General features: G+C 44.4%; 2 protein-coding genes across 3 annotated transcripts; both read right to left on the bottom strand.

The window, feature by feature from the left end:
- Positions 1 to 3,530: 3,530 nt before the first annotated feature.
- Positions 3,531 to 4,727, bottom strand: LOC6600744 (carboxypeptidase B). The gene is made up of 3 exons (XM_002025746.1): positions 4,413 to 4,727; positions 3,759 to 3,948; positions 3,531 to 3,694 (listed from the first exon to the last, which is right to left on the bottom strand). Exons 1-3 carry the CDS (start codon positions 4,725 to 4,727, stop codon positions 3,531 to 3,533), a joined length of 669 nt encoding a protein of 222 aa, XP_002025782.1.
- Positions 4,728 to 6,201: 1,474 nt separating this feature from the next.
- On the bottom strand, positions 6,202 to 9,826 carry LOC6600746 (apyrase). Of its 2 annotated transcripts, none has more exons than XM_026992873.1 (8): positions 9,560 to 9,826; positions 9,069 to 9,294; positions 8,787 to 8,984; positions 8,323 to 8,725; positions 6,963 to 7,120; positions 6,808 to 6,904; positions 6,390 to 6,747; positions 6,202 to 6,334 (listed from the first exon to the last, which is right to left on the bottom strand). In XM_026992873.1, exons 1-8 carry the CDS (start codon positions 9,685 to 9,687, stop codon positions 6,235 to 6,237), a joined length of 1,668 nt encoding a protein of 555 aa, XP_026848674.1. In that variant the 5' UTR covers positions 9,688 to 9,826; the 3' UTR covers positions 6,202 to 6,234. The 2 variants fall into 2 exon arrangements, with proteins under 2 accessions (XP_026848674.1, XP_002025784.2); XM_002025748.2 differs by lacking the exons at positions 6,202 to 6,334; positions 6,390 to 6,747; positions 6,808 to 6,904; positions 6,963 to 7,120 and adding exons at positions 7,233 to 7,418; positions 7,489 to 7,843; positions 7,906 to 8,002; positions 8,064 to 8,221 and having other exon boundaries at positions 9,560 to 9,779.
- Between the last annotated feature and the right edge of the window lie 2,239 nt (positions 9,827 to 12,065).

Below are 12,065 nucleotides of genomic sequence, written 5' to 3'. Positions count from 1 at the left end.
GACCACAATATCTTTCACTGCGCTAAAATTTTTCAAGATACATAATTTTCGAGGAGAGTATTTTAATACCCTATGGTCGACAATGCGCTAATTTTTTTCTCTCCATGATCGGAAGACAAAATCGTCGATTTTGATATGCGATTTCATTATATGAAAGCTAGGCAGGACCCTAAACACATATGTAACTGTATCCGATTGATGAACGGCTAATTTTTTGTTTTGATTGTGTCTCAAATTAGGTTTTTAAAATAAGTAAAAGCATAAAAGGACATCTTTATACCCTATTTCATTTTATTAATATTCATGGAACATACATACATATATTTTTCCTTGTATATCACGATCCCGACACATATTTTCTCGCTCTTAGTAGTCCACTCACTGCATTATTTCGGTGAGATAGCTTTAAAACAGAATCTGACAAGCTTTTGCATTCATTGGAGCCTGAGATGAGCCAAAATTTCCTCAATTTTATAATATCTTCTTCCCTAGGGTATGCAGAATGTTGCTCCTTTCGTGCCTTTGGTTTGAAACATTTAATTTAAAACGATATCTCATTTTATTTAACTAGTCTTTCTTACGTTTGCTGCTCGGTACTGATGCCGCTCTGACTGTAACAACTTGTAGCGGCTTGTCCAACTTCTCTGGAGCTGTGACCCCAGCCTTGCCGCCGAAATCTTGTGACCAAATGTTCGCCGGCGATAGACTTACCGGCGGACTAGACATCCGGAAGAAGTAAGGACGGGATCGAAAGTGTGAACAATTGTTGTTGTGATAGAGTACAAGCACATCAGACGACGGGCTACCGGCAGTATGGGCAGGAAAAACATTCAGCAAAGAAGAGTGGCCAGAAAGTAATAAGTGTGGCATACCCTCGGGCGCCAGCAGTAATTCACTTATGTATACTGCAGCAGTATAACTTAGTATACTTCCAAGCATTCCCACTCCGTCTCTCTTTTTCTGCATACCATCGGCTGAAAAGTTAAGCGAAACAGGTAATAACAGTCTAATGTTTGGTAGATTGCTGCCACAAAAGGGTAAGGACCATCCCCGATACTCACCAGGAAGACAACGGTCAGTAAACAAAGTTCAGATAATTCTTCGCACGCCGACTCCTCAAGCCAGGAGTCAGTCAAGCCTCTCGACTGTGCAGCGCTGTGCACTCCGGAAATTTAACGATCTTCTACAATGCCATCGGTGCCAGGAGTTTGGGCACACACAAAAATACTGCCACAAGCCCTTCAGATGCGTAACGTGCTCGGAGCCGGAGGAGGGGCAGGAACATTTGTCAAATCTAGTCTCAACTACATCGAGAAGCGGCATCGCTCACCATTAATACCAGCACCGGCCGAGTAACAATTGCCTCTTGTTACGCTCCCCCATGCCATCTGGAAGACAAACTAAACAGCTTTGGCACCAGATTTATAGTCCGAGGCGACTTCAACGCCAAGCACACCTGGTGGGGCTTCAGACTCAACAATCCCAATAGTTCCAGGGGAATCAACACCAGCCTCATCCACACCCAATCCGAGTTCGACTTGATGTCCGATCACTGTGCGCGCAATGTCTGCAACACATTTTAATTTTCACTTAATAATTTTCATTTTAATAATCACTATGCGATGCCAATGCCAAACCTCTGACAATGCAAGCCAATACCCTAACTTGTGATACCCAGCCACTTTACAGCCATATCAGCTACTACACATACATATGTAGATAAGCAGTAGGCGCCACACTTATTGTATAATGTGCCATTTCAAATACAACTCTCTCATTTGAGAGACTGCCAGTTTTGTTCGCATTGTCGAACACAACACTAAACAAATCACATCAGAAAAATTCAGAAAAAAAAGAAAAAAACAATTTTCAAATTTCAATGGTCGAAATTTGGAGGCCTTACCAGTGACGCTGCCCCATACGATGGCCGTGACGTCACTCCAACTTCAAGAAGTCAGCAGCCATCTCCAACGACGAGGCCAGCCGCTACAACGACACTGGCCAACGAGCCAAACCCAATACCATCGACAATGCATCCTGGGTGGCCGGACCAACAGCCACTCGGATGCAGCCAATTCCAATTAATAGGAAACCTAAAGGAAACCTACTTAAATTATAATGACTTAATGGTTCTGCTAAATCTGGTAAGAAAAAATATTTTTTTATTATTACTGCCGATTTAATTATGAATTTTGTAAGCCTTTCCGTCTCTACGACCGTGGCAGACGAGCGTAATGGAAACGGAAGGAGGACGAAGGACGAAGCCGCATAGAAGAAACGCCTGAGCCATTGTTTCTTTTATTATTTTTTTTTCCACATTTTGCTTTATTAAAAAAAATCCACTTTCTGCTTAATCTCTAGTAAAAAGAATTCCGAAATAATATTTTTCAAAATTTAGAATTTTTTTTATTTTTATACCCGATTCTCAAAATGAGTATTGGGGTATATTAGATTTGTGGTAAATGTGCATGTGTGTAACGTCCAGAAGGAATCGTTTCCGACTCCATAAAGTATACATATTCTTGATCAGCATCAATAGCCGAGTGATTGAGCCCTGTCTGTCTGTACGTCTGTCCGTCCGTCCGTCTATCCGTCCCTATCAGCGCCTAGCGCTCAAAGACTATAAGAGCTAGAGCAACGACGTTTTACATCCGGACTTCTGTGATATGTACCTGCTACAAGAATATTTCAAAACTTTGCCCAGCCCACTTCCGCCCCGCAAAGGGCGAAAATCTGTGGCATCCACAATTTCGGCGATACTAGAAAACTAAAAACGCAGAATCGTAGAAGATGACTATATCTTCGAGAGTGCAAGATATTTTATATACAATAAACCAAAATAATACCATTCTATACACCATAAAATATTCCACACATAACACTTTCCTACATATTTTTAAATATTTAAAGTTTTAGGAAACATAACCCCTACTCTCCAATACAGCAAGTGCCATTTAATTTTATATGTCTTCAGTCCAGTCTAGACCCGGTGACGAGTGGCACATTCCTTGAGCGCAGAGGGACCCTCAGAGACTTGTGGGGCGAGCACCTACTGCAGGGCCTTGTCCTCCAGCGTGTCGTTTCTCTCGATATGGACACGGCTTGGAGTGGTTTGGACCACTCGATGGTAAGACCAAAGCAGGCGCCCAGGGAGCTAAGCCTCGATTCTACAATATTTGTAAGCACTTCAAGCTTACCGGTTGATGGTTCCTTTTCACGGGGCAAAGTCTAACTTATCTCCCATCTATATGATAGTACATGAGTACGAATATTACGAGTTTATTTCGTAATCGAGATTAAAACTAAAAAAAAAATAAAATAAAATGATAAATTAAAATATATATTAAACAGCTTAATAAATTAATCTAAATGGAATCTCATAAACATATGAAATTAGTCAGATTTGGTGAAACAAATTCGATTTTTACTTAAAGCTAGACAAACAAAAAAAAAGGAACTAAGAATTTTATAAAGCCCCGACCCAACCCCAGAGAATCCAGACATCCACACACCAGAGACCAGACCCCTTCTTAAATATAGTCCAGCATCCCGCTGACGATCTCAAAGGCATCCCGAGCTGTCGGCTCAATGGCGCTGCTGGGCAGCAGGTAGCCATGGACCCCATTATCCGCCAGCTGGATCGTATAGCTGAAGGGTATGCCGATATCGTAGGCGGCAAAGGCGTCGGCGCAACCTGGAAAAACCAGCATGGAAATACTTACGGATAAGTGGATCGAATTTGAAGGAATCACTCTTACCAGAGCGCTGCTCAATCAGATCGTTGGAGGCATCCACTTTGTAGCGCCACTTGCTGCCCTTCTTTCGCAGGCCATCGGTGCCCACCATGGCCACGTCGAGGAAGTCATCCAAGAGCTCCGAATTGAATGTGGAATTGGCCTTAACCGTATACGAAACCACTTGGCCATACGCCTGCAGGGAGATGTAGAGCTGAGGGGGAAGAGGGAACCGATCGATTGTAAGATCGATCTACCATATTATATCCACCACTAATTCTCTTCCTCTTATTAAATTATTAATCCTTACACACCTTTCTATTAATTAGTAACTGTAGTGGTATATGTATTTTGATTGCATGCTTAGTTTCTTAGTAAGTTTAGTACTAATTTTCCTCGAATGTTAGTCTAATAGCTATCTTTCTTGCATGTTCGCGTTTGGTTCGGCTACGCACCGCGCGTCATGCGGCAGCGCCCCTCGGTCGGTTGGGCGGGAGGAGGGCTGCGTTTTGCCTGGGATCCGCGCGTAACAGCCTTCTGCTGGTGTCACACGGGCCACTTGACGGTGCAGTAACTGCATCGCCTCTTGAAAGATGCAGTCATTGCATGTCAACGTCCAATAATAAAAGAGCCCAAGTCCAGGTAGTATTCAGAAAACGAAGGAGAACCCAACCCCACCTTTATCTGTGTGCGTTGATCCATGAGAAAGTCGGAGACGGCCTTCGTCTCTGGTTCCGAGAAGGGGGCGGGCCCCGCACAGAACTCATTGCACGGCGCTTTGGAGCTGCCCCGCTTGCCCCAGTGGTACAGCCAGTTCCGGTCAAGATCGACGCGGTGGCCTACCTTGTCCGGGTCGCGTTTCTGTTGCAGCCATGTCATGGCCGAGTCGAGGAGTCCGCCTGGCGCTCGGGCCATATGCTGGGAGCGTGATTTCTTCCAGAGCCGATCGTAATCGTGACTGTACTCATATCCATCGGGATTCAGGACGGGCATTATGTACCAGGTGGTGTTCCGTATGAGCTCTAGTTCTTCATTGCTGTCCGGCAGATAGGATGGGAGTACAAAAATTACATTACAGAAATTGTATCTTTTGGGTGTGGAAATATATATGTATAAATGAAGGGAGTACGAGACCCAGAGCACGACAGCAAGGTCCTTGAAGGGAGTACTCGGTTGGCCAATCCCAAGCCCAGAACCGAGGGTTCTTAAGGCACGTCTGGCACTGAGACAAATGTGTCATCGATATGAGACGGCTACTTAGTATTTAATGAATATAAGGTTCTTGTTGCCATTTTATTTGTACGTCCTTGTGATGTGTTCGATCAGTCGAACAAATCACAAATCTCCGACAACGCATCCCGGGTGGCCGGACCAGTTCGCCACTCGGTAGATCGCAGCCAATCCTCACATCGTTAGCATCACTATGCGATGCCAATGCCAATCCTCTGACAATGCAAGCCAATAACTAACTTGTTTTACCCAGCCACTTTTCAGTCATGTCTGCTACTACACATACATATGTAGATAAGCAGTAGGCGCCACACTTATTGTATAATGTGCCATTTCAAATACAACTCTCTCATTTGAGAGACTGCCAGTTTTGTTCGCATTGTCGAACACAACACTAAACAAATCACATCAGAAAAATTCAGAAAAAAAAGAAAAAAACAATTTTCAAATTTCAATGGTCGAAATTTGGAGGCCTTACCAGTGACGCTGCCCCATACGATGGCCGTGACGTCACTCCAACTTCAAGAAGTCAGCAGCCATCTCCAACGACGAGGCCAGCCGCTACAACGACACTGGCCAACGAGCCAAAGCCAATACCATCGACAATGCATCCTGGGTGGCCGGACCAACAGCCACTCGGATGCAGCCAATTCCAATTAATAGGAAACCTAAAGGAAACCTACTTAAATTATAATGACTTAATGGTTCTGCTAAATATGGTAAGAAAAAATAATTTTGTATTATTACTGCCGATTTAATTATGAATTTTGTAAGCCTTTCCGTCTCTACGACCGTGGCAGACGAGCGTAATGGAAACGGAAGGAGGACGAAGGACGAAGCCGCATAGAAGAAACGCCTGAGCCATTGTTTCTTTTATTATTTTTTTTTCCACATTTTGCTTTATTAAAAAAAATCCACTTTCTGCTTAATCTCTAGTAAAAAGAATTCCGAAATAATATTTTTCAAAATTTAGAATTTTTTTTATTTTTATACCCGATTCTCAAAATGAGTATTGGGGTATATTAGATTTGTGGTAAATGTGCATGTGTGTAACGTCCAGAAGGAATCGTTTCCGACTCCATAAAGTATACATATTCTTGATCAGCATCAATAGCCGAGTGATTGAGCCCTGTCTGTCTGTACGTCTGTCCGTCCGTCCGTCTATCCGTCCCTATCAGCGCCTAGTGCTCAAAGACTATAAGAGCTAGAGCAACGACGTTTTGTGATATGTCGTAAAATTTTTTTTTAATATTATTAAGCCAGTGCAGTTTTAAGCATTTACAAAATTGATTCTCTTCTCAATGCCTGTTATAATAGGTCCAACTGCGCGCATATAGTACATCAAGGCATCCAAGTCAAGAGGTCCGATCCTGTGCAAGCAGACTTGATTATTAATTCACTCACTTAATTATTTGAAACAAGTACTCTAGATGCTCAGCATTGTCGCTAATTAAGTTGAACCCGTTTTTGCCGTTGGCCAGGTACTGCATGACCACTAGACGGTACGTCATGGCTAGTTTCAGGGGCCTGTAGTCGGGAACTTCGCAGTTGGAGCATCGAACGCGGACACTGACCACACGTTGACCCATGGTAGCCGATATGTTGTAGTTAACGCGGAGTCCTGACACCTGCAGGAATCTGGACGACCTCGGCGCCGACGAGCTGGAATCCATGGGCGCCACACTGTCCTCTAACAGATCCCATAAATGTTGGCCCCGCAGGTCCAGGGAAACCAGGCGATTTTCCCAAGGGCACATGGCAACCAGCTGCTTATATGTTATGTCTGTTGGGTAAGCAAGGATTTAAATTAACTTCTCGATGGAATAATGTTTGAAAAACTTACTGCCAGCTGGGATGGGCACCCGGAAATTCCCCTGCGTTGTTAAGGCAATGGTCACATTACTCCAATTGGACGCGGAAGGCGTTGCATCACTAAGAAACTAACGATACTTGCAATAATACAACTACTGCAATCTGGATAGAGAATGGATGTCTCACTGCATGCAGCATGGCGTCTGTGTAGAGATTGCCCAGGTTGCATTCGCCCTTGGAACATTGGCTCTGCTGCAGATACACTCGGCTCTGTCCCACAATCCTATTGGATGCGGCTTCCAGCTCGGCCTGCCAGGGACGCAGGGCCTGCAGGACCACATCATCTTGAAATCAAGCCAAATTATGTCATATCATTTAGAAGCATATGATATAGGCAGCTTTATTTTGTTTCAATATTAAGAAATATTAAGAATTTAAAGAATAAAAAAACCTTGATTTTAAATTTGTAAAAAAAAAATATATATTGTGATAAATTAAATAAATCTCTTTCTATCAATTACAGATTTTTCTGCCCTCGGAAAGCTTCAGTTGAGCACAGTGATGCGTCCCTCGAGACCTACGTAGATGGGTTCAATGTGGGCCGTGTAAGTGATCAAGGCATCCAAGTCCGTAACGCCCCGCCTGCAATGAAAGAGTAAACGAACAGATTGGATCAGTGCAATTGGATAGAGATTCAGAGGTTCGGACGCACTGGATGTCTGTGGCCGCTGCCAGCATGGTGAAGCCATCACCCCCCTGTTGTAGAAACTCGGGCGAGGTAACACGGTAGAGCTTGTAGGGATCCAGGGGCTCGTAAACGGGCACCTCACAGTCAGCGCAGCGAACGTGGACGGACACGACTCGCGAAGATACGGGCTTGGTGTAGTCGTACTTGACTTTAATGCCCGAGAACTGCAGGTTAATGTAGGAGCTGGTCACCCCGTTCTCCAGGTCGATCTTGCTCACCGCGTGCTCCAGAGCCGCGACGAGCGTGCTGCCAGGAATGTTGTAAGCCACTAGCGTGTTCTCGAACGGGGACATGCTGACCAGGTGGGCGTAGGTGAGATCTGTATGGAGAAAATGCAGTCAACTCACGATCAATGGACAATGGCCATCCCAATGTACTCACTGCCCCGGGAGAGCTTCACCCGCAGACCACCAATGTTCATGAGTCCCGCGGACACGTTTGTCCAGGACTTCTGATCGAAGGGCGAGAGTCCGATGAACTGAAAGGTGTGAGAGGGAGGTGTAATTCGAGTACGGCGCTGAGCTGAGACTTCAACTTACCGAATGCACCATGGCGTCGCAGAAAAAGCTGCCTAGGTTGCACTCGCCTTCACCACAGTCGTCCTTGGTCAGATCCACCTTGGTGGTGCCAATGGCGACCTTACCCCGCATATCTATGAGCTCCTTCCAAGGTTCAATAGCATCACGCACGGCCTCATCTACGGCGAACACAAAGCACAACGCCCGGAAGAATTGGCCGAGGATCAGTCCCGGGCTTTTGCGGAGCGCGATATACCCCCAGCTTTAGCCCCATACTCACCTTCCGGTACCTCCGATCCCATGTAAAGAGGGGCACCCTCGAAGTCCAGAACGTCGCCGTTGTCGTCAAAATAGACGGTCAGATTGCCCACGTATCTGGCGTAGGCCGATGCCTGGACGATGAGCACGCGGTGGCCGGAGCTGTGAATGACTTCGGTGGGATAGTCACCTGCTGGTTTATGTGGACCCGGCGGGTCGCCCGTGTACAGGAAGGTGTGCGAGTGGGAGCCGACAATTACATCGATCCAGTCACCGGCGTTAGCCGCTATTTCCTTGTCTACATCGTAGCCGCAGTGCGAGATCACGATGATGATGTTGGCCCCCTGGGCCTTTAGCAGCTGCGCCTCTTCTCGAATGGTGTCGCTCTCGTTGCGGAAGTTCAACTTGCCTGTGTTGGCCAGGTCCTAAATAGGAACGAAACTCAGTCGTGGTCGGCCACAGAGCATAAGTGGATCTACTACTTACGTATGTAGTCTCCAGGATGACGCCAATCAGTCCAATCTTGCGACCTCCCCGCTCGATGATCATCGACTTGTTGTACAAACCCTCCATGGTGGGCTCGTGAGCGCAGTCCATGTTGGCCACCAGCATGTTCGTGTCAATGGTCTCTAGGAAGGGCACGACGCCCTCGACCCCGTGGTCGAACTCGTGGTTGCCTAGCGTCTGAAATGTATTCATCGTAAATAAAAATAGTCAGCCAAATTACTCTGGTATCCGAGCCATTTTTCTGTTAGACTCACTACTCACCATGACGTCGGCCGGCAGCATATTGAGGAACTCTTGGGTGACGTTCCAGCGGCCAATATTGTACCAGAGCGTACCCTGAAAGCTATCGCCCGCATTTATGTAGATCGGGTTGAAGTCCTTCTGCTCCTCGAGAAGGCGCTTCACAGTGTAGACGGTGCGGGCATAGCCACCGATGCACTCCTCTCCGCTGTCGCAGACGCCACCGCTGGTGTCCGTGGGTTCGAATCTGCAGATCGTAATCGGGGTTAGAATCCACTCGTGACTGGGCTGGTACTGGGACTCGGATCAGCTATCTTCGTCATGGCCTTATCGTTATCAGAATCAGTATCGGTATCAGCCTGGTTCTTATGAGTGCGGGAACTGTTTTCGATAAGCCGCGGGCATGGACTGCCGTACTTAACGGCCACCTCAGCTATTGTGGCATTGATGTGAGGCGCCATAAACTTGATTGAATTTTATAAGGCTCTTGGCTTGGCCCTGCAATGCCTTACCTGGCATGGAAGTCGTTTATGTGTATTAGGGAAAGTGGGAATCCTTTCTCGGCAGCCTCCATTCCAGGAATTGTGGCAAGTGCCAGGATCATCACTGATCCCATCAGTCGGATGAACATGAACTGCATTTTTTGCCCGGTCACAAGTGCTTTAATCAACAAAAACCGCAAAACAGTTCAATTAGTCCACCCAACCCAAGTGCTGTCGATAAAGCAACTGAACGGCCAAAACTTCAAGCACTTCATTGACCGCAAAAACTGAATGGAACTCGGGCTCTCTGAGCTGAAATGACAGATACCAGATCAGCTATCCCTTCCCTCCTCGCTTCGAGCAAACTGATTAGCAGAAACCTACTTTCGTCGTTTGGTTCGGACCGTGTAACCGCGACTGTCCCCTATACAGGGTCTATAGGTCTATATGCTTTATCTGAAATCGGCGAAAATTGTACTAATTCCTTTCAATTTTATTTCCGCTAAATCGATCGAAAACCGATTGTGAAAATATAATTTTTATTGCAGAAATCTATGTATATAATGTTGGGGTAGAACCATGTATTTATTTTGTTTACCATTGGTGCAGGTATTATATTTGTATATTCTTGTCTGTCTGTTTCTGTAAAACGCTTCCTTCTGACTGGTAAATGTATGTACAATTACACGAATTTATTGAATACTGGATATAAAAAGAGGATCTGCTTTGTTTCTGGGGACAATAGAAGGAAATCCAACCAACTGTAAGCTATTGTGATTCTTTACAGCTCATCAAAATTGTTGTAAAATCTGGCCACCGTCTCATAGAGATTAAACTGGTTTGTAAATACTCGTACACGTTCTGTGTTCAATTTTGCTTTGAATGCACACTTTCGTGTTAATCGTTGTGCTTCGTTTCTGATATGATATGGATGAGCGGGTGGTTACGGTGAACACTGCCCTCTTCATGACACATGTTACCAATTCCCCACTCATACCAGTCAACTACCCGGCCCGCCCAACAGCTATAGGCGTGTTTATAACGTTTTGATATACTAGGTAATATAATACGTATGTTGATATATGAGCGGACAGCCCAGCAGGCACCTGATAGGCTCCGGCTTTCCTACACAATTAATCGCAACTCTGCAGGCAGTTTGGGTTATTACAGTCTGGGAAAAACATTTAATTACGCCAACAAACTAAGCCCTAATCCCTGATATCATTTATAACAATTTGTACATACATACATGCATATATTTATAGTATGTCACATGTCAAACATTACGTTTTTTATACCCTTGAACAACTTATTAAATTTGTAACTTGCAACGCACAGAAGATAGCATCTCCATATGAAACATATACCTATTTGTACATATGTATTGTACTTATGTATAATATCGCTGCGTTTATTTTTATTGGCGAAACAAAATGCGTCGGAATCAAATGGCTGAGGGCCTGAAATGTTCCTTTTGGTATAATATAATAAAATGAAAAGTTCTAGCCCGATTCGACAGCGCTTAGAGGTTCCGACTGGAGCTCAAAGTGGATTGAATTTTTGTTTAATGATCTAGAATATTGATATATAATCCAGCCCCTACAATTACAGCTCGATTGGTTAATATTTAAGCCAACAATAAATAGTTTACACTCCACTTTTATATTATTTTATTTGTATTAATCAATGGATATTGACTAGAATATTCCTTTGCAACGTTCAGCACTTTCTGAAAATCGTAAAGATTAACTTTTAAAGAAAAACCTAAAAACCTATTGAAAAATCCTCGACCTTTGTCTCCTCACTATTGCTGCCCGATATTATACGCCAAGGTATCTACGGTTCTAATAAAGTCCACTGGAAGTGTTGCTAAGAATCAGATTGCAAATATAAGGCCGTGATCCCTGGAAATCAAAGAAAGTACAACTATTTTTGTGAATTATGAATTTTCTTTTATTGTGATTAATGGAAAAGTTCTAAACGAACTCACAAACACTAAATCGACCTTGACATGAGCTTTGTGTAAACAAATAAACACAAAAGGACTTTCAATATTTGAAGAGGAATACTTGGAATATGGTATTACCGCTTTGAATGCAGGAATTAGATGCATGGAATTCGGTTTAAAACTGAATCAAGTTCGTTTCAAAATTTTGCCAAGCTCCTTCCGCTCCTGAGCAAGTCTGCATAATTATACCCGATACTCAAAATGAGTTTTGGAGTATATTAGATTTGTGGTAAAAGTGGATGTGTGTAACGTCCAGAAGGAATCGTTTCCGACCCCATAAAGTATACATATTCTTGATCAGCATCAATAGCCGAGTCGATTGAGCCATGTCCGTCTGTCCGTCCCCTTCAGCGCCTAGTGCTCAAAGACTATACGAGCTAGAGCAACGATGTTTTGGATCCAGACTTCTGTGATATGTCAGTGCTACAAAAATATTTCAAAACTTTGCCCCGCCCACTTCCGCCCCACAAAGGGCGAAAATCTGTGGCATCCACAATTTCCAAGATACGAAAAAACTAAGAAGATGAA

This window comes from Drosophila persimilis, unplaced genomic scaffold (assembly GCF_003286085.1).
Source record: "Drosophila persimilis strain 14011-0111.01,24,50 unplaced genomic scaffold, DperRS2 tig00000793-arrow-arrow-pilon, whole genome shotgun sequence".
In the NCBI taxonomy this organism is placed as follows: Eukaryota; Metazoa; Arthropoda; class Insecta; order Diptera; family Drosophilidae; genus Drosophila; species Drosophila persimilis.
Note: the sequence above shows the minus strand (reverse complement) of the source record. Positions and strands in the feature narration are given on the sequence as shown.

Coding starts and splice junctions, on each gene's coding strand:
- LOC6600744 (XM_002025746.1), bottom strand. CDS start 4,727: ATGCCCGTCCTGAATCCCGATGGATATGAGTACAGTCACGATTACGAT. Junction 3,949..4,412: donor ATCAACGCACACAGATAAAG/GTGGGGTTGGGT, acceptor CTTCCCCCTCAG/CTCTACATCTCCCTGCAGGC. Junction 3,695..3,758: donor TCTGATTGAGCAGCGCTCTG/GTAAGAGTGATT, acceptor TGGTTTTTCCAG/GTTGCGCCGACGCCTTTGCC.
- LOC6600746 (XM_026992873.1), bottom strand. CDS start 9,687: ATGCAGTTCATGTTCATCCGACTGATGGGATCAGTGATGATCCTGGCA. Junction 7,121..8,322: donor GGGATCGGAGGTACCGGAAG/GTGAGTATGGGG, acceptor CTTGATTTCAAG/ATGATGTGGTCCTGCAGGCC. Junction 6,748..6,807: donor GGTGCCCATCCCAGCTGGCA/GTAAGTTTTTCA, acceptor CTTACCCAACAG/ACATAACATATAAGCAGCTG.